This window comes from Eutrigla gurnardus (assembly GCF_963514095.1).
Source record: "Eutrigla gurnardus genome assembly, chromosome: 9".
Classification (NCBI taxonomy): Eukaryota; Metazoa; Chordata; class Actinopteri; order Perciformes; family Triglidae; genus Eutrigla; species Eutrigla gurnardus.
The window spans coordinates 9,143,493-9,165,511 of record NC_139923.1 but is presented as its reverse complement, the minus strand read 5'-3'; the positions used below and the strand labels follow the sequence as shown (position 1 = coordinate 9,165,511).

At 41.6% G+C, this 22,019-nt stretch overlaps 1 protein-coding gene across 1 annotated transcript in view; it reads right to left on the bottom strand.

The window, feature by feature from the left end:
- Positions 1 to 21,808, bottom strand: part of cftr (CF transmembrane conductance regulator) — a 49,415-nt gene extending 27,607 nt beyond the window's left edge. The window contains exons 1-11 of the mRNA XM_084016795.1: positions 21,649 to 21,808; positions 20,574 to 20,684; positions 16,422 to 16,533; positions 15,261 to 15,476; positions 14,735 to 14,824; positions 9,990 to 10,153; positions 9,586 to 9,711; positions 7,943 to 8,189; positions 7,768 to 7,860; positions 4,968 to 5,144; positions 4,706 to 4,897 (exon numbers count right to left, since the gene is read on the bottom strand). Coding sequence (XP_083872921.1) covers positions 4,706 to 4,897; positions 4,968 to 5,144; positions 7,768 to 7,860; positions 7,943 to 8,189; positions 9,586 to 9,711; positions 9,990 to 10,153; positions 14,735 to 14,824; positions 15,261 to 15,476; positions 16,422 to 16,533; positions 20,574 to 20,684; positions 21,649 to 21,701 — 1,581 coding nt within the window. The 5' untranslated portion in view covers positions 21,702 to 21,808. The remainder of the gene's footprint in view (positions 1 to 4,705; positions 4,898 to 4,967; positions 5,145 to 7,767; positions 7,861 to 7,942; positions 8,190 to 9,585; positions 9,712 to 9,989; positions 10,154 to 14,734; positions 14,825 to 15,260; positions 15,477 to 16,421; positions 16,534 to 20,573; positions 20,685 to 21,648) is intronic.
- Between the last annotated feature and the right edge of the window lie 211 nt (positions 21,809 to 22,019).

Genomic DNA, 22,019 nt, shown 5'->3' with positions numbered 1-22,019 from the left:
GATTACATTTAAAAGGAACAGTGTGTATAGGCTTTAGTGGCATCTAGTGGTGAGGTTGCAGATTGCAACCACCCTTTGCTTACCCCTCCCTTTCCAAGCGTGTCTGTTCTTTGAAGTGCGTTAGTTCACTGAGTCGGTGGAATCAGATGTTAGCAGCAAATAAGTCGGCTCTTTGAGAAATGTATAACATTTTCCTTTCCTCGTCTGTCCCAGTAGTGGAAATACATAACCTACGCTGTTACCATGGTTACAGCTTCCGCAGGAAGTCCATTATGTTCTATGGTGTTTAACATTAGTCTGCTGGTCCACTAGCGCCTCTACTGGCTATATGTGGTAGCTCTATATACGAGTATTACTCAAAACACTCGCAGAGAAGCGCCAACCGTGAGAGCTGTATAGCTGTCCACGAGACCAAGTCCACGAGACCAAGTCCACGATACAGCACCGTGTCTAGTCATAGCTCAGATGAGATGAGAAGCTAGTTTTAGTCCACATTCCAGGTTTTAGTGCACAGTGTAGTTAGTTAATTATGACATTTTAATGTTTGCAGTGTGAACAAGATGCCAACATTTTTAATCATGATCATTTCAGGAAACATAAAATGCATATATTCCTGAGAAGCTCAATCTTCAGTTATGAGAGACTGCCTTCAATGGATTTGATAAAAAAAATATATTTAGATTGTGCCTTTAGATGGAAATAATTTGAATCATGTTTCCTGCAAAGGGCCTTTTTTAAATGAGGTCAAATATAAAAACAGTCAGATTTTAAAATGAACCTTCTGTAATGCCAGACTAAAAAAGTAGCACATTACTTAAAGCACTGCTTGCCTGCATCCAACAACACCTCGGCCCGACGCTGTTAGACGGCGAGCTGCTGTTTAGAGGCGTCTTAACGAAATGTACGTCTTTCCCGTCAGCCTTGACACTCCCAAATCAAAGCACACAGGATGACGTCCTGTCTTTCCTGTCCTTTCCATACAATATAGAGACACTTCACACTTTTTGTTTTGTTATCTCTTTAACGCCTCTCCTCAAAGACAAAATGGAGGCTGTTTTCTTTTACAGTACAGTGAGGCATCAATATTGCAAAGCGGCTTTGTTTGCTGTGACAACACGTTGTGTTTTTGTCAAAACCACCGAGGCACCGCAGCTGTTAGCCTCTGCGTGAGGAGCTGCATTGATTTCAGTGTAAATAACACTAATAGTTTATTTTAAATGTCAACATAATTCAAAAATGATGCACAAACTTTATGTTTACAAACAAAAACCTCACCATTTTGTAAATGGTTGTGGAAGGATACACAATAACGTACCACAACTGTGTCAAAATCTAAATCTTAAAGAGAATTTATGTCCGTTGACATGCTGTCTTTTTGTTTGAATAATTGGGAATAAGTGTGTATACATGTGGAATATATCGGGGTGTTATAATAAATACCTGCTTTACTTTCATTTGTGAAACATTTAAGATAACATAACCGATGTGTGATAATACAGTTGTACAGGCCCACAGATCTGATTGTTTGTCCATTTTGTAAACGTCTGTCACTGGGAACCAACGAGCTCATATTGCATCCCAGTGACATAATGTGAGATTTCCATGGCAACAGAGGAGACATTATTCTGCTGATGGGCCCATCACTCAACACTGAGGCTTATTGAGTTAGCGTTGAGTGTGTGTGTGTGTGTGTGTGTGTGTGTGTGTGTAAGGGACAGAGAATGTGCAACCACGTGTGTCTTTGTGTGTGTGAGGGACATAATGGGTGTAAGTGTGGACTGGGGGGGAAACCTGAACCTTATGGAAGCCTTGCAGAGGCTTCAAACAGACAACCGAGCATCAGTCCGACGACAGAGAAAAAGCTGACAAAGGTGAATTTACTGGACAAAACTGCTGTGAGGTATTTGCACCTAAAAGTAATATTTTGGGAAACATTAATAGAAATACATGCTGCTACTGTGTTTGACTGTGACTCAACATGTTCACTGACACTCTGAGTTTTCTGCTCTGGCTTTGTTTTAATCACCACACTGTGATCAACTTCGGTCCATAATCATAAGGTTGCTTTCACAGGTAAAAGTTCATCTCATCTCTGACTGGGGGATCCAGAGGTGTTCTCAGGCCTGGTGATATAACTTCTCCACCTAGTCCTGGGTCTTCCCCGTGGCCTCCTCCCAGCTGGTCGCGCCTGAAACACCTCCTTAGGGAGGCGCCCAGGGGGCATCCTTACCAGATGCCCGAACCACCTCAGCTGTCTCCTTCGACGCACCACCAGTTTCCTGCTGAGCACCATGGCCTCAGATTTAGAGGTGCTGATCCTCGCTTCACATTCGGCTGCGAATTGATCCAGTGAGTGCTGGATGTCACAGACCGGTGATGCCAGCAGGACCACATCATCTGCAAAAAGCAGCGATTCGATCCGCAGCACACCGAACTGCAAACCCTCCTCCCCCCGACTACGCCTCGATATCCTGTCCATGGATATCATGAACAGGATTGGTGACAAAGTGCAGCCCTGGTGGAGGCCAACCCCCACTGGAAACAAGTTTGACTCACTGCTGAGTACCCGAACACAACTCTCGCTTTGGGAGTACAGAGATTGGAGGGCCCTAAGAAGTGAACCCCTCACCCCATACTCCTGCAACACCTCCCACAAAATATCCCAGGGGACCCGGTCATACACCTTCTCCATGTCCACAAAACACATGTAGACTGGATGGGCACATTCCTAGAGCCACTCCAGGATCCTTGCAAGAGTAAAGAGCTGGTCCGTTGTTCCAGGGCCAGGACAGAACCTGCATTGTTAGTCTTCAATCAGAGGTTCGACAATCGGCCGAACCCTCCTTTCCAGCAGGAGTAGACTTTACCAGGGAGGCTGAGTGATATCCCTGTAATTGGTACACTCTCTCTGGTCCCCCTTTTCGAACAGGGGGACCACCACCCCGGTCTGCCACTCCTTAGGCACTGTCCCTGACTTCCATGCAATGTTGTGTCAAGTAAAAGTTTAATCTGTTAAATCGATAACTGGTGCAGTTTTTTTGGGCAGTTGTGAACGCAGTTAGTAGTGGCGGACCCAAATAACCGGTCCTAGACCACCTCTAGCAGGCAGTTTTCCAAGCAAACCATAGTGCGGTTTGACTGCAGTGAGGACAAAATCCAGTCCCCGATGCAGGAAGTGAACCAAAACCATTTGTTGAGATGGACAAAGGTACATGATGGGTTAACCTGAGCGGGACAGGACTGACTTGAAGTCCGAAGTTTGCTTGATGTTGGGCCATAGAGAATTATAGTAGTATAAATGTCACTCAGATTTGGAATCGCCATATGGATCACGGCTTGTAAACGCGCCCTTAGTGTCTTCCAAACGCCCATATCTGGTGAGCTTGTGCACAACAAATTTGTTTGTGTGTTTTGAACAGTCATGTGGTCCATCAGTCTGTTCACTACGCTTGTACTCCATATACATATGTACTACATATACAGCCCAAGGTTCAATATGTACCTCGGTTCTTGGGTTACGGTTTTGGTTCTGTTTTGGTACACATTTTGTGTGCAAGGAGAAATTCATGCTATTTACAGTATATATTCAAAGATGTTTTCTTTATTTTGCTTATATGCTAAGATTTTTTTTTACATTGAGACACATTCAAGTGTATTGTATAATAAAATAAATAAATATGTAAAAAAAATGTTTTGTGCATTTTCAAATGCAAATGTGCTTCTTAGCCTTGGTGACTGGTGTACCTATTTGAAATATGTACATATTTAAAACATAAAATCACTGTTTTAAATAAAAAATATCTGTACTACAGTAGCCTATATATGACTTCCATACAGGGGACGGGTTTGGAGTTCTGCTCTTCATCTCCACTCCGACATATAGCAGACTGTCACAGTGAGATAACTCTCTGTTGCCCGAGAGGTCCAACTATCCGTGGTCAGTGCTACGCTCGGTGCTTTAGCCAGTTCCACATCGATGCCTTTCTGTTGTTTTATAGAAGTCGGGAATTACGTTAGTTCTGAAAAGATCGAGCGTTTTGATAAGGTGATGGAAGGGCTACAAATCTTTAGCAATAATCGTCCCCACTGCACTTGTGTTTTCTGCACCATTAGAATCGGCTTGTTGGAAGGCTTCAACAAGAGACAACAGTTTTTAACTGACGGTGTTACCCGCTCAGCCGTCCTGCTTCCAGGACATTGGATATTTACTCAGCATGGAGGCGTCCCCATTGCAGCATATGAACACATGCTGCGTTCAAGTGCTCCTCTAAATCTTTGACATAGCCAATTTAGAGAGAAATACAAGGATGGAAACTTGAAATTACACGAATTATTCTATTGCAAAACCGAAAATACCTCAATTCACAAGTATTGTGTATTGAACCGTGCATGCTGTACCATACGGTTCAATATTATATTGAGAACCATCCCTAGTACATTTAGTAGTTTACATGTATATGTTTGGGATGATATGAGCTCTCTGACCCACCATATTGATTGGATGGTTTTGCTGTGTTTTGAGATGATTTCTGGCTCGGTTAATTACCGCCTTGAAAACCGTCTGCTATGACAGATAACGTTATTAATGTTAGGAAGAAACAGCAGACGATCTGTGCTGCATGCATGAGCAGGAACATCTACTTCATCTGCAGACCAGAAGATGTAAAGAAGAAAGAGACTGGATGACATGATAGAGTGTAAGTACCTCCTCCAGCTGGCAGGCCTTGATGACGGATGTGTAGCGGTACTCATCGTAGGTCAGTCCAAACAGGATGTTGTCTCGGATCGTCCCCGGCATGATCCAGGAAGTCTGCGATGAGAAGGAGACGCGGCCGCTGTGTCGGATTTTACCCTCCGATGGCACCAACTCTCCCAGGATCATCATGAGCAGGGAACTCTGGGAGGAAAAATGCGCTCAGACTTTGCTCTACCACACACTTTTGCGTGAGGCGATTTCTTCGACCTACTTTCCCCGAGCCGGTGGATCCCGCCACCGCCAGCATCTTGCCCTTCTCCAGGTACAGGCTGATGTTTTTGAGGACTGGTGTGATGTAGAGGTTGGTGAAGAAGAGCCCAGCGTCCCCGTTCAGGTGTCCGTTGGCTTTGTTCTCTTGCTTGATCTTCTCAAACAGCTCACCGATGCCCTGCGGCGCAGTTCAAAATCAAGTTGGATCATTCTCGCTCCAAAATAAGGATAATCATTTATCTTTGATTGATTAATCATCATAAATAATGGATATTTATTATCCAAGATTGCTCAAAGTTGTCTCTACTATTTTTAGTCCGTCAAGAGATCCACCCAGATCTCCTTGATTTCTAGGCTACAACACTATTTTGATACAAGGAGTGAAAATGTCAAGTTTTTAAGTCTTGAAGCTGTCCATAAATACTGTATAATCTTTTGAATTTTGACACACTTTAGTCAGTTATACATTCAGTTTTGACACACATTAATAAACCTTGCCTGCAATGAAGAGTTTCTTGCCGGTTTCTAATATGAACTCCGGAAAATGTCCAGAGAATCAGGTCCACAGTTTGAAATACTCTGTTTAGTTTAGGCTATTGTATTTTAATACAGATTATACATTATCTGTAATATTCTTCATGAAGCTTGCAGATTTTCCACTTTGAAAAAAAAAACAATGCTTTTCTATACTGTAGTCCACAAGACTACACTTCACTGTGCTGCAACCTGCTACATTATACTCTATTAGGCCAGAGTGTCCCGTGATTATTTTTACGCTGCACTAACATTCTGCTTAAACACACATCATCCTATGTGTGCATGGCATGTACTGGATTTGTGTTTTTACATCTAGTCTACGTCATGTCCTGCTGCAGAGCCGAGTGTTTTCAGGCCAAACTGCTGTGAGAAACAAGAGATTCTCCAAAGACACGTGAAGAAGTCTCACAATGGCCTTATTTCACCTCGTCTGTACCCGACTGTTTAAAGATTAATGGGCAACACATCACCGACAGAAAAAGGGAACTCTGTTCGACTTGTCGGCTTAATCACTGACCCCCTGTGACATTTTATGGGTCACCGTTCCTCTAATGCCGGGACTTGCTGGTTTGTATAGGTCGGCCTGTGTGATTCTTATTCTAATGAGCTGACGTCCGACGCTGTCAGCAGTAAAGAAAGGCAACACCCCGCCCATTCATCGCAGAATGGCACATTCCAGGAAGAGGAGCCGGCAAGAGGAGAATCTGGGAATTAGGTGATGAACACCAACCGCTGATCTCAAAGGGGAGATTCAGAGTGTTCCCAGCAAAGGCAAAGTTTGGTGACGGCAACGGGATGATTAATTATGCAAAGTGAAGGGGAGAGAAACAACTCAGCTGGACATTGGTTTTCTCACGGTATCGGATGGTCGATTGATTGCACCTGTTAGATGAAGTTTACCGCCTATGCCTATAGATGAGATTATCCTTCCCACTACCAGTAATCATGAGGAATTAACCACTACACCTGTAACGCACTGTGGAGTCAGATTAGGGAGTTTTTAACTTCTCTCTTACAGCAAATTAACTATAACCTGACCAGCACTGGGTTTCTGGGGCTAATATCATACACCGATACCGATATTGACATTTGAGAGTTAGATAACACATTTTCAGTCTTTTCTTTTTACATACACAAACATACATACTTGTTGGTCCTTACTGGTTGACATATGGCAAGATATGTGTACTTATTACCAAGAGTACATATATGAACTGCCAGCCAATCTACTTATCTTACTATTTATCTCAACTCCTCTTTGTGGTATTAAAGACCAACAAAGCTGAACATTTCAATCGGTTCAGGCTTTGATTTTGTTATGCTTAGCTTAGCTATTTGTTATGTGGAATTTGACAAAATTGTCGTAGTATTTAATGAAGCCAGGGGCATCTGTTCTCAGTGTGGTTTCTGCAGGTTTCAAGGGGATTTTAAATCTCTTACAACACACAGTTGTAGTCTGTTGTAAGAGGTCCATGCAGTCTATATGTTTCCTTTTTCATTTATAGAGTAGGATGTTAGTCTTAACTGCCCTGCAGATGACGTCATCCATAAAAGTCTAAAAAGTTATAAATATTTGAATTTTTGATGCAAACAAAACCTCTAGACCAGAGGTTCTCAAAGTGGGTTCCAGGGACCCCTGGGGGTCCGCAACCCATAGCCAGGGGGTCCGCAAAATAATTTGCTATAAATTATAAAATTGTGCTATATCATTGTGTCCATTACTCTCATCCACGTTAACGTTGGGCCAATAGAAACTCTGATATGATGATCACGTCAATCTGTCAATCACACTTCACTCCTGCTGCTGCTTTGCTTGGCAGAGGCCTATTAGCCAGCTAGCTCACTGGCAACATGGAGAAATATTTGAGTCAGTCCACATCGTCAAGTGACGCTGAGACCAAACTAGCAAAATAGAGAAAATATGACGACAGTTTTAAGTTTGGTTTTCAGAAGCTAGCGAACGAGCCATGAAGCCAGCCAAGCTAAAGCCACATCTGATTACAAAGCACCCGGAATTTAAGGACAAAACTAAATCATTTCCCAGTTGAAAGAGCGAGGACTACACCCGCCAGAAAACACGGATGGTGAACCTGGCCACAACTTCAGAGAAAGCCCAGAAGTATTCCTATTTGTTTGCTCAATGGATCACTAAAAGTAAGAGGCCACACACAATCGCACAAGAACTCATACTTCTAGACATACAGTACTCAACAGACTAAATGTTCAGTGACAGTGAAAAACACATTCAGTTGTGATGAACCAACCTCATCCCAGGAAGCAGAGACGTTGACCAGCTCCAGGTCACTGTTGGTCAGGTTGTACTCCAGCACTCTGTACTCTTCCTTCATCAAGAACTCCTGGCAAGAAAAAAGAATCGGGATTGAATGTGTTGAATGACATCACTGTTGGGGGTGCATGTCTCACCTCCTCTGAACCCACCTCGATCTTCTTGACCAGGGCCAGTGTGTCATACCACATCTGGATGGATCCCGGCAGCTGGCGGGTGAGCGTCATCCGCAGCACCATGCAGTAGGAGGCCGTGGTGAAGATACGGCGCAGGATGATGCCCTTACTGAGCGCGTGCGGCACGATGGCAGACACGATGACCAAGATGGCGGAGAAGAAGTACGAGGCGCTGTAGAAGTAACGCAGGGAACCGATCTTCCTCGTCAGCGTCATCTCGTCCCTGAGGAGGGAGGGGAAGCGGGACGGAGGGAAAGGGAGGATCATGTTCACATTTCATATGCAGATACATAATGCAATACAATAAAGCTTCATCGACGATTTGTTGACTTGAATGAAAGACGGCTTCTGTTTAATTATCTGAAATTCACTTCTGAGCATTACAGGAACTGTTTGTTTGGTTTCAAGGAACATCCGAAAAGGCATTTTGGTTAACAGCATGTCACATTTTTCAGGATGCTGTTATCGGGTACACGTGAAGTCTCGGTGGCTCCGTGTTAGCTTTGATAGTCGCTCTGACAGTTATCAAAAAATATTTCTGCACCACGATACCAGAACTGTTCCCCATATGTTTATTGAACTGGCCGATTACAGCAATCCTCATTCCGGCTCTGACAGAGGACCGGTGACGCCAGTGCGGTTCTGCTGGTCAACCACATGTTTTATCATCTCTCACTCAAATCTTAGCACCAGGTCGATCCATTTCTATTGAATGGTTGAAGACTCGACTGATGTTGGCCTTCTCTCCTCTACTTGTTTATTTTTCCTACTTCCTACACTGCATTTATTGTAAAGTTAAGAGTGTTTCTATACCTGCAGTTGCACTGATTGGCCACCGGTCCAAACAAGCTGGAAATTCAGCACCCTTTGTCTACCATGGGTGCGGTTGGAGACAATAATGATGATCGGACAAGTTTGCTGCTAGTAAGCTATTGTTGGACATAATGCTTACTGTTGAAATATGGGGCATACCGAGTGTCAGGATCCTTCTTGGTCTTCTCAGTTTTTCAGCTTATAAAAACGACTGGTTTCTTTACCTTTTTCTAGTACAAAGCGGCTTTTAGCCATCTTTCTGTTGTTTGCTAGCAGATGAAAAAGGAGACACCTGAATGCCAAACAAGTACTTGGAGAGAGAATGATTGTGTTGGCGGGACTTAATAGCCCTCTGTCTCAATAAAGCTCATAACTTCTAACACCTGTGAATCCAAAATACGCCGGGGAGGAAAAACCTTAAAAGCATCTGGAACAACTTATTTGTTTGATTGAGAAAATATCATGCATCTTGTCGTAAAGACAAATCATCAATATGTACATATAGTGTATAAAAGAATACTAGAAATATGGATGACTTCAAAGATCAGGGGTTGTATACTTCACCCAGCTTTACAAGCAGAGTGATGCTGTTTCACACAAAATTTTCTTTCCCTCAACACTACTTTTCAAATGGCCTTAAACTTGCTAAAACCCACCTTTATGATGCTTTTACAACTTTGTGTCATCTTTTTTCATGAGCTTAAATGACCAGAAGATCCAGTGTTTGTTTGTGAAATGTGGGTATTAAAAGAAAAGAAAATAACATCCGGAAATGTTCCTTTTGTGATACATGTCTGGTGTCTTACTGCCTGATATTCTTGATGATGGTCTCCATCACCTCCTCCCAACCGTACGCCTTCACTGAGTGGATGTTCTCCACGATCTCCGAGGTCAGGGCCAGGCGGCGGTTGATCATGCCTCCTCGCAACACCCTTCACAGGACACGTGTTCACATCACCGATGCACAAATCCAAGTGTGAACATGCGTATTTAAACATGCAGCTTGACATGATTTATGAAAATAAATATCAATATGTGAATATGAATGTAACTGCATTAAAATGTATGTATGTAAGGATATGTCTAGATGTGACAAGCACCTAAGTTGCCAAAAACCCACTTCTTAAACAAGACGTTACAAATGGTATGGTGGTAATATCTGATATCCATTTCCCATAATAAGAGTGGATGCGTGGTAGTGTTGCCTCACCGGTGCGGCCCCATCTTCTGGGAGAGCCAGGCCTGGATGATGCCCAGCAGTGTCAAGGCTGCCAGCGCACAAAAGCCATTCACCTCAATCAGCTCCCAGATCAGACCCACACACAGTATACACTGCAGGGGGGTGATCCACACAAAGTGGGCCAGACCCAAGCTCTGTTAACATAGATGGCACAAAAAGATGACATCAGTGAACTTCGGGCGACTGGAATGTGACTTTCTGTGGTGCTGTTTACTTGAGAAGGTGACTGACATCAAAAGGCAAACAATTAACTCAGCGTGCAACAAATAAACTCAACATACAGAGAGGGGTTGTTATGGTAACCGTATTGAGGGTTATTGTACAGTACAGTACAGTTGTCCAGCAGAGAGAATAACAGTTTAAAGCACACCAGCTTTGGCTTCACTTTTCAGAACCGGATGCTGCCTGCCCAAGGAGTGAATATTCGATAGTAAAACACATACTATACATTTTCTGTGCGTATTAAATTGACAATGGCAAATCTTTTAATCTAATACTCCTGGACCGAAAGAGTCATCTTGACCACTGTTGCACACTGATGTCAACGTACCTTCATTTCCATCATGTGTGTCCAGGGTTTACCAGGGCCTTTTTGCAGGGGCACCAAATTATTTGAATGTTTTTACAATCACCTTTCCCCACATATTGGTCATGAAAGATTTGCAGCGCAACGGATGAATGAATAAAATGACAAGTATGCAATCACATAAAGTAAGGGGGCAATTAGTCAAGAAAAACAGAAAGAAAAGATGTAACGATTCAAACAAACTCTCTGTTTTAAGGAATCCACATTCATCCAGTCAGCACTGTGTTGATGAACCTCTGCTGTACTGTAAGATGAGAAACACTCAGATCTCACCTGCAATAAGCTCCCTTTCATCCACACACATACAAGGGAATCAATTCACACACACACACACACACACACACACACACACACACACACACACACACACACACACACACATACACACGGCCAGGCCAGGCCAGGCCAGGTAACACCCACCAGTCCTTACAAGGAGAGAGCGGTGCATTGGCCAAGTCATATTCAAGCCTGGTGATAATTGTCTCAAAGCAGGTTGCAGAGTGTTTCTACATTCAACGCCTCAGTGTGACCCAGGGCAAGACAGAGGACAGTGTTCACACACACACACACACACACACACACACACACACACACACACACACACACACACACACACACACACACACACACACACACACACACACACACACACACACACACACACACACCGGATTGTAAGTTTGTTTGTATACAATGTATGTGTGCATTGTTCCAGATCTATTGTCCTGTAATTGCCCCTCATTTTTATTTACATTTTCAACGATCCCGATCGGGTCCAGGGGCCTGTTCCAGAAAGCAGGTCCCTGAAACTCTGAGTTTGTTAACCCTGAGAAGAGGGAAAGGCCTACTCTGTGTTTTCCGTTCCAGAAAGAGAGGTAACTCAACCTTTAAGTCAGTTACCATAGTACCATAGAATCTAACCTGATCGCTGGCAGGTTTGCTTCAACATACCCAGAGTTTCTCTTACATGTCTCCGCCTTTTTCCAGAATCTGAACCAACTCTGAAAAAAATTGCCGTCCTTTCTTCGTCAACTTAATTGATATGGAAATAAACGTGATTCTAGCAGCTTTATGTCGGGAGAGGATTTTGGTAGTTTTTCCTACCAATCACATACCTAAACAATATTCTCCGACATTTTCAACATTTCATATCGCAGATATAATCCAGATTCTTTGCAGAGCTCTTTAGTTTTTGCGAACGGGATTTTTCTTATGTTCAAGGACATTTCTTTGTTGAAATAGCCATTTATATTTACTGTTTAATATATGAAATATGATTAAAACCATATGCCTTAGTCTTTGTATTTGTGCAATATTCTTATGCTTAATTTTCATCTAAAGCCACTTTATTTTTGTGCCTGTGGGATTACACCTAAATGAAAAAGATAATTAATTAATTGTGCTACTTTGTGAACTACGGGAGTGAACTACGCCTGCACCGTAGGCAGGGTTACCAGTGTCGCTCTGCAAGGCTGAAAATAAAGACTTATCACCTGTAGATCAATCGACTGTTTCATTCAGTTATTATTAGTTTACATTCTCAGAGTTTTATTTTTTATTTTTTTATTTTGCCTTTATTTAACCAGGTCTGTCCCATTGAGACACAATGGCCTCTTTTTCAAGGGAAGCCTGGCCAAGACAGCAGCAGAAAAGTTACTACACATACATGACACAGAAATCACAAAACACACAGATAAAATACAACACAAGATAAAAGCAACAGGACTAAAAGTTCGGATTCACATTAAAACAAGAACAAGTGCGGTATGAAGCTGCTCCAATTTCTCTCACTTTCTTTCTTTTAGTTGATTGAACTAATTCAGAACTGATGTTCTGGAACCATAAACTCAGAGTTGCCCATCTCAGAGTTGGTTGACTCAGAGTTCAGGGTTCAGAGTTGGTTGAACCCTCAGAGTTGGTTGAGCCTGCTTTCTGGAACGGGCCCCAGGTGGACTTCAGGGGCCCGTTCCAGAAAGCAGGTTCAACAAACTCTGAATCTAACCCTGAACTCTGAGTCAACCAACTCTAAGATGGGCAACTCTGTGTTTTCGGTTCTAGAACAGCAGTTCTGAGTTACACGCGTGCCTGCCGACTCTACAAAGCCATCATCAATGGAGCTCCGATACTACAATTCACCATGGCAACCGGGAGAGCGTTATTAGAGTATAACTAAATGACTAAATGTATAACTAAATGAAACAGTCGATTGGTCTAAAGGTGATAAGTCTTTATTTTCAGCCATGCAGAGTGACACTGTGGTGTAATGGTTAGCAACGCTGCCTCGGGGCAGGCGACAGGGATTTGACTCCCGTAGATCTCAAAGTAGCGCAATGAACAAATAATATTTTTTATGTAGGAGTAATCCCCCACGCACAAAAAGAAACTGACTTCAGCTGAAAATTAAGCATCAAAATATTGCACAAATACGTAGACTAAGGCATATGATTTTAATCATATTTCACATATTAAACAGTAAATATAAGCGGCTATTTCAATAAAGAAATGTCCTTTTTCAGAAAACTCCCGTTGGCAAAAAAATCTTAAAAGCTCTGCAAATAATCTGCATTATGTCCACTATATGAAATGTGTTTTTGTTAATGTTATTGTGTTTTTGTTAATGTGGTTGTGTTTTTGTTAATGTTGTTGTGTTTTTGTTTTTGTGGTTGTGTTTTTTTAATGTCGTGTTTTTGTTAATGTGGTTGTGTTTTTGTTAATGTTGTCGTGTTTTTGTTAATGTGGTTGTGTTTTTGTTAATGTTGTTGTGCTTTTCTTTTTGTGGTTGTGCTTTTTTTAATGTGGTTGTGTTTTTTTATGTGGTTGTGTTTTTGTTAATGTTATTGTGTTTTTGTTAATGTGGTTGTGTTTTTGTGAATGTTGTTGTGTTTTTGTTTTTGAGGTTGTGTTTTTTTTAATGTCGTGTTTTTGTTAATGTGGTTGTGTTTTTGTTAATGTTGTTGTGTTTTTCTTTTTGTGGTTGTGTTTTTGTTAATGTGGTTGTGTTTTTGTTAATGTTGTTGTGTTTTTCTTTTTGTGGTTGTGCTTTTGTTAATGTGGTTGTGTTTTTGTTAATGTTGTTGTGTTTTTGTTAATGTTGTTGTGTTTTTGTTTTTGAGGTTGTGTTTTTTTTAATGTCGTGTTTTTGTTAATGTGGTTGTGTTTTTGTTAATGTTGTTGTGTTTTTCTTTTTGTGGTTGTGTTTTTGTTAATGTGGTTGTGTTTTTGTTAATGTTGTTGTGTTTTTCTTTTTGTGGTTGTGCTTTTGTTAATGTGGTTGTGTTTTTGTTAATGTTGTTGTGTTTTTCTTTTTGTGGTTGTGCTTTTGTTAATGTGGTTGTGTTTTTGTTAATGTTGTTGTGTTTTTGTTAATGTCGTGTTTTTGTTAATGTCGTGTTTTTGTTAATGGCGTGTTTTTTTTGTCATTGTGTTTTTGTTAATGCCGTGTTTTTGTTTATGTTGTTGCGTTTTTCTTTTTTCATTGTGTTTTTGTTCATGTCATTGTGTTTTTCTTTTTGTCGTTGTGTTTTTGTTAATGTCGTTGCCGTTTGCCCTTCAGGGCCACCGTACATACACATACACGTATTATATATATATATATCTATCATATATAAATTCTAGTCTGCTCACCACTCGCACACGCATTCACACATTACACAATACACTGCACACAAACACACTCGCACACAGCCTTCTGGATCAATTTGGGGTTGAGCCCAAGTGATGATCCTCCGATTAGTTGCTTTAGCTCTGAGCCACGGCTGCCCTGCATAGCATTCACATTGAAATCTCATTTTGTAATTAAGCCTCTGTACGACTTCCTTTCTCACAAATATTTTTATTGAGTTTTGACAGATGTGAAATACATACAAATAGTTTGATATATGAAAGGTAATTGAACATACACACATCCATACCCCCCACATACCTTCTTCAAGCCGGTATATAGTATTACTTGGAGCTTATGTCTCTGGTTGACTTCCAAATAGAAAGACATTTTTGAGTTCTCATATCTTCTAGCCGTGATTGTGCTGTTTCCACTAAAGTGATGTATTGTATATTGCAGTGAAAACGAGGCGATGTGGTTAAATGGAAAGAACAACCTATTCTTTGCAAGTTAGATGGGTTTTCTTACCTCATCCAGCTTGTTGAGGTGGGTAGACATCAGACTGACCAGCTGACCAGTGCTAATCTTATCCAAGACTCGGCTGGACAGCTTCAAGGTCTGAAAAAGGTCAAAAGGTCAGGGCTCAGTTGAAGCAAAAGACGAAATCAATCGGTTGATGAAAGGAACCCAATGACATGCGGCGCGTTGACACCGGGCGGCCACACCTCTCGCGGCTGCCAGTGGAACGTCCAGTCATCTGATCTTAAAAAGAACAGCAGGACAAAAGGCTGACACATGCTCACCATCTTATCAGCTGGGCCGTTTTGTTTTGTCCCAACAACTGGTTTGTTACAGCAATGACTTCAAGTAGCAAGTGTATTTGATACACGTGTAATCAGAGAACAGCATGGGGCCGTAGTGTCACTGACTTTACGCTTCACAACATTTTAAAGCGATAAGATTATTTTTTTGTGTCGCCATGGTAACAACATGTTCCAGACATACAGCAGATATTTACAAAAGGGAAATGTAAGATGTAGAAAATGGTTTCAACCTTCTTGTATATGAGACTGAAAAGGGCGATGCGGATCTGCATGCCCAGGTGATGCAGGCCGAAGATGGCGGGTTGCAACAGCAGGAAGCGGGCGGTGAAGAGGAGGCAGAGGCCCAGGGCCAGGAAGTATCCCTGGTTTCGCTCCGGAGCGTGGAACGGGTCAAAGGAAGCGATGATGCGGCCCAGGAGCTGAGGCTGCACCGTCTTGGAAGCCTCCTGCGCCAAGACGAGGGACAACGGGAGAAGAGATGATGATAGATTTAATCAGATTTTATATTAATAAAAAAAAAATCAGGCCCCTGGAACAGGTAACAGGCAACTTCTAGTCACTCTTCACCTTTAACATACAATAGTGCATTACCCTGCCTGGTATTGTGACACACTCTATATAGACCATCAGGAGATTCAAAGCATTTCTTTAGAACACTTAATATAATTAGGAATCCACATTTGGAACAACCAGAAACATCCCTCGATTCCCCTGAGCTCCCCCCCCACACACACACAGCCTCTTTAACATCTAACAGGCATTCTTGTCGTCATGGCAGCCACCTCATCAACTGCACTAACTGACGAACCGGCTGCCGTCGCCGGCACCTTCCCCATGAGTCCGGGCCAGAGAGACGGTTTGCGACACTATGGTGAGACATGCCTGTGATTAGCGAACGTCATGGCACCGGGGCTCTAAATGGCTAAATAACGGAGCTAACAGCTAACCACATTCACGGAGGTCGCACTACATCGTGATGCATTCAGGCTCTATTCAGCAACAAATAGCATTGGGTGATACTTATTAACGTTATCATGATGTGTTCAAATTTGAAATAAAGCAAGTATAAACCCAGTTTTTACATGAATATAAAATAGATAATTTAGAGGGAATGAATGAGAAAAAGCTGAGTCTTTCATTGTCAACTTTAAGAGGACAATACGTGAAAACACTCTTGTATTTGTTTTAATGTGACAAAATAACAATAATTCTGTGACTACAATGTTTTATATAATCTTATTGTTGCAGCATTTATATAGTGGGATTCAAATTTCTATTCAATAGTGTAAAAAAATACAAAACAATTTCTGGTTATAGTAGAGTTACAATTCAGATGCCTTGCTGCTTTTCCTGTTGTATGGATGACGTTTTGAGGTCTGGGACAGACTCACCCCGAGGTAGAGGAGGACGCCAAAGAAGGCAAAAGGGCCGAGGAAGCATCGGGCCAGCGCTCTCATCAGCCTGGGTTTGTTCTTGGCTGACACCACCTCTCGGTCCCATTCTCTGCAGGGAGGACATAGTTACAACACAGTTTAACTGGGAGAATAGCACATCCACCAGCCAGTAGGGCTGTTCTGTTTGAAAACAGCTGTCTTTCTTAACTTTGGCTGGTGAGTGAGTCACAGACGAGAAGCTAGTGGTGCATAGGTTTCTCTATTTTCACCTCATTGGAAACATCGTTGGGGAGTCTTTACATGTAAAATTACATTACAAGTAACATTTGTTTATTCCTTCTTCTAATTTAAAGATGTATCAGTATTATTGCTTTTTGATGGGATTTAATTGAGAAAATAGGGCAAATATAAATGTTGCTAGATCATTTGAAATATTTAAAAAAAAAATGTCCTATCTAGCTTTAAGTATGTTGCCCTTGACACAACCGAACCCAACTTCCCACAAGCTGCCCTGGCAGGCGGTCCCAGCTGCACTAAGTAGCGGCGTTGTTCTGCAAGGGTCATTTATAACCGGGGAGATTTGGCCGACTGGTCCAAGAGTGAGTGATTGGAGAAGAAGTGGGGAAGAGAGGATGGTTGGAGAAAGAGAAGGACGGAGGGGAGACGAACAAGATGATAAGGTCTAAAGTGTTTTCCCATCATAGATATTGATATCCTGAAGTTAAATAATAATGGTCTCTAGCTAGCCCTAAAAACTGAAGGCACTCACCGAGTTTGGGATGCACTTGTTTGATCTGGCAGATCAGTATCGGCACAGATACCGACATAATTTAAATGTATGGTGAATTTCATTATTGGGATAACCAGAAATATTGTCATGAGTTAAAAAACGGTCTTACTTGTGATCTCATGAAAAATAGAGACACTAAATAAAGAAATAAAAAATGATTTATCCTTTATTTATGGAGGGAGACCTAATGATTTCAGATCATCTTATTTAAGATTATTTGATTGAGTTTTTCAGGAAAAAAGGATGTTCACTAAAAAAGTTGTGTGTTTTCTCTGTTATCCAAAATTATAATAATGGTTTCTTAACAAATGTTAAGTGATATGTTTAAATGCCATTTTAAACGCATCTTGGTGATTATTAGGATAATACCGTGAATCACAATTAATTTGGCCGGGATAATCATGGAAGAAATGTTCATATTGCCCCTTGACTACGTCACTAAAGATTTTTGTCTGGATCCTAAAAGTAGCAGAAAGACTGAGTTATACCAGCACCTCAACGCCTACGTATGGCACGGAGATTTTTATATATATATTTGGTAACGTTTTGCAATATTTTGTAATACAATCACAGACCATGGCAATGTAGCATTTCACAACACATGTAGGCTGGTACTTATTTTACATGGTCACATTTTAACGTTAAAACACAATTTCTTTACTTATATTGCTTTCCAGCTCTTGTTGATACAATATCATCTTTTCACTACAATAGGGAAATCCTTTTCCAGAAAAGCTCAGTGAACTGATCTGAACTGAGGGTGATTAAAGGGCTGACAGTTCACACTCCTCTTTAATGGACGGTAAAGTTCACATTCCCAGAAGCCTTCGGTGTTCGGCTGATCGGAATAATGAGAGCAAAAATCACCCACCGCTGCTCATTCATCACCCGCTGGGCACCGGGCCACTTTTCTAAAAGGTCGACTTTTTAACACCCGCGTACCGGCTTGTTGGCATCGTTCATCGTGACGCGGGCCCCGGGTAACCGGGAGGCGGGGCCAAGGTGGGACACTGCTCTTTACTTTGTTGGGCACAGTTAAAAAGAAAAAAAGACACATAAGTATTAAATCTCTCTTTCTTTTTTGAGAAAACAAAAATGTGTAAAAGATGTGGCATTTGCCCGGTGCTATGAGAAGAGTAAAAGAAAGGATGTTGAGGAGAAAGAAGAGACGGGGATGAATGGAAGGGAGCAACATAAGGATGGAAAAAAACAACAAAAAAAGTGCCATTTGACGAAAGGAGGAAGAAAAAAGGGGGATGTTGAAAAATGCAAAAATACATAATTAGTTTGATTAAAATTAAGTAAAACTAGACATAAGATCTGGTGATGATGATCCAGTTGGTATGACAGACGGTGACATCACGGCGTACACCAACACTTCCTTATTTAATTGTGGGTTGAATTGCCCTTTCACAACGCAGCATTGCAATTGAAGACACTTTTAGCCAGTATTTAGCCAGTGATTTGGGTTCTCATTCAGGCAACCTTATGAAATGAACAAAACATACAAAACATTTAATATTATTCAACAAGTTGAGAGAGAAACTTATGTAGAGTCTTCCAACCTGCATGTGCTACCATGTTATATTACTCGGAGGCAAGGGGGGGGGTAACTTCCTGGTTGTTTGTTTGTTTTGCACACACGGTTTTGTTTATGTTTAATGTTTAGCCCTGTTTTAGTGCCAGCCCATATTTTACCTGGACTCCAAGCGGCAGGGTGACGACCATCAACAACTGTGAAAGGGCACAGAAGAAGAAAACACAAGGGTGCAGATTCTGGGTTGTTGATCTATGAATTCTTCCTCCTTTTAATTGTATTTTACTTCCTGTAAGCTGGTCATGTACGCCTTACTTACACATTGTGCAGAGAACAGGTGTTTGTAGATGGTTGAAGACCATTTCTGTGCATGTTTTCATCATTTGAAGAAGCCCAGAATGCCTTACAACCAGCTAAAACCTAATTCATGTCAAATGTCATGGCTACATTTCATTTTTTAGTTATAACATGCATGCCTCTGAATGGGCTTACTGGGCTACTTGAATGGAACAGAGCTATTGTTGAAGTTTTTAGTTCAGTGACTTGTTGCTGTGTTACATGTTGGTCAGTTTTCTGCCCCGGAGTGTGATAACTGAAGATTGGTGTAAAAACGAGCATCTACGGTCAGGGCCCCTCGGTTCAATGGAACTCCTCGCTTGAGGCTCCAAGGCTTCGCGGATTCAGTAACATCTCTGAAATCCCTTCTCAAAAGGTATCTTTTTGTAAAAGTATTCACGTCAATAGTAATTTTAGCACCGTTTTATTTTCAACATATCTTGTTAATTTCCCTAATTTTATTCGCCTACGCCACGAAATGTATTAATTTAGCACTTTGTCAGCACTTTATAAATGAACAAATAATAAAAAATGTTATCAGTAGTAGTAGAAATGGTGACTCTCAAAGCCTTTTAGATTTACACCAAAACCGGGTGTTTATTATTGCCGTTTTAGATTGATGACTTGTTTGCTTGTGGCAAACTTCACTGAAGATGCATTGAATACGTTAAAGTATTCATATTGTTTTTGTTTAGCTAACAACAGTAACATCTTCACTTCAACATTATCTTCAACCACAAACAGGTGAATCTCAAGTTAATGGTAACTTTTGATTTACATAATTAGATAATAGTACAACCCTCCACAGTAAAATACAACCTTTATCTAATGTTCCACATGCTTTCTTTACATTCTATATTACTGTAATTAAGTAGAATGTTAAGGGAAAGTACAAATACTGCATTATTGTACTTAAGTAGAATGTTAAGGTTACAAAGTAGAAATATTTAATTACTGTAATTAGGTAGAATTTTCAGGTAATGAAGTACAAATGCTTCTTTACTGTAGAATTTTCAGCTAACAAATTACAAATACTTCCTAACTGTACTTGAGTAGAATTTTCAGGTATCTTGAGTATTTATTTTCCTGACATTTTATTTTTACTTTTTGTCCCTACATTTAAAAAATAATATCTGTACTTTCTACTCCTCACATTTTCCAAAACAGGTAGTTACTTTTTTGTGTTTATATTATAATTGTATTTATTAATTATATGTGAGATTCAGATAGCCTTGCAAAAAAAAAAAAAAAAAAAAACATCCAGTAGAAATGTCCTTCATAGGGAAACTTCTTAGTTTGAGTAAAGAAGTTGAATGTACTTCTACCACAGTATTTTAAACACAAGCATCTGTACTTCTGAGTTTAGAACGTGTGTACTTTTGACACCTCTGCTATCATGCTATGGACCCAACATCTTAGGACCAACTGTGACAAGCAATGAAGCAGGTGGTAGCATATAGGAGCAGACTACTCCAAGTCCACTAACCTTTCGAGCCTCTCGGAGAGGTTGTCTGCCAGATCAAAAGAAGGAGCCTTGTATACGTCCGTCAGCTCCAACTTCTTCCTGAAGCCCTTCCTCAGCAGCGGTGTCACCCACCTGCACCGAGACCACATTAGACAACAGTGTTGCTATCACACGTTTGAAGCCACAGCAAAGAAAATGCGCACTCAAACAACGTGCTCACAGGTAGTAGTCCAACATGCAGAGAAATCACCATCCAATATCGAGCTGATTTTTTAATGAGGTGAAGATATTTGAAAGATTAAATCATTTTATTTGTGTGCCATCAGTTAGAACCCTTTGGCCTACAAGCCCGTGATTGAGCGTCTGTAAACTGGTGCTACTTGTAATAGAACGTAATCCCTTCGGCTTCACGGTCAGACTAATGACAGAGAAGGAACACACAGTCAGATGTTTGTGAACTGGACTTGTGACTAAACCATCCCAGCCAGGTGACACACTGTAGCTCACATTACATCATTGGACTTTTTTTAAAGTCTGCTTCTTTCTTTGGGAACTCTAATTATTGTGAGGGGAGGGAACTGAAAACCGCAGAAGTGATTCAAAAGTTACAAACAGGATTTAACCATAGGAATTCTGATGAGGGTGACATTTATTTTCAAACGGTACTGAAAATGATTTAATGGCGTTAGCAATAATAATACAAACATTGACGACTTATGAAACGCTCAATGGCGTCTACTCCCTTTCTAGAACTTGCCTTACCGCAACACGACTCGTTTTGCGCACGGTTTCAAAGCGGGTCAGGTGCGCCTTTTACGCACGGTAGTGGCACATATCGTTCTCTCCTTCTGAAACGAAGTGAGACACGTGCAGGGTCCGTGGCAGTAAAACGGCACTTCATCGCCATCCCAGCGCTTCCTTGGGTATCAGCGTCTCACCTGCCCGACGTTTAACGCCCCTATGTCGGACACGAGTCGCCATTAAACCCGGAATAACAATTAACCGTCACACACTTCCCCCCAACAGAGGAGCTGCATGTGCACCGTGACGCGGCTCCACAAAGTGGCCCTACTGCAGTGTTGGAGACGGCTCTTACCAGAAGAAGAACTTGGAGAGGAAGTTTGCATCTTCCACTGGTGACTTCTGCATCCTAAGTGCGCCGCCAGTTTGGTTTCTCTGCTCCTGAGTCCGATCCGCGCGCGTCCCTCACATTTGTGTGTCTCCCCCCAACCCCTCCTCTCCTCACCCTTCTCCTCTCCCACTGTTACTGGACGGTGTTCCCGGATTGTATCACCCCTGCCCCCTCCACTTTGTGCCTCCGGTAGATATGTTGTCACCGTGGATATTCCTCTTCCTCCCGAGAAGCGCGAGACGGTCTCTCGCCCTCTGCTTCGGTGTGACGGGACACCGAGGACAGTCCATCCTTTATGGGCTCGCCAAACCTCGCAGGAGACGCACGTCACTTCC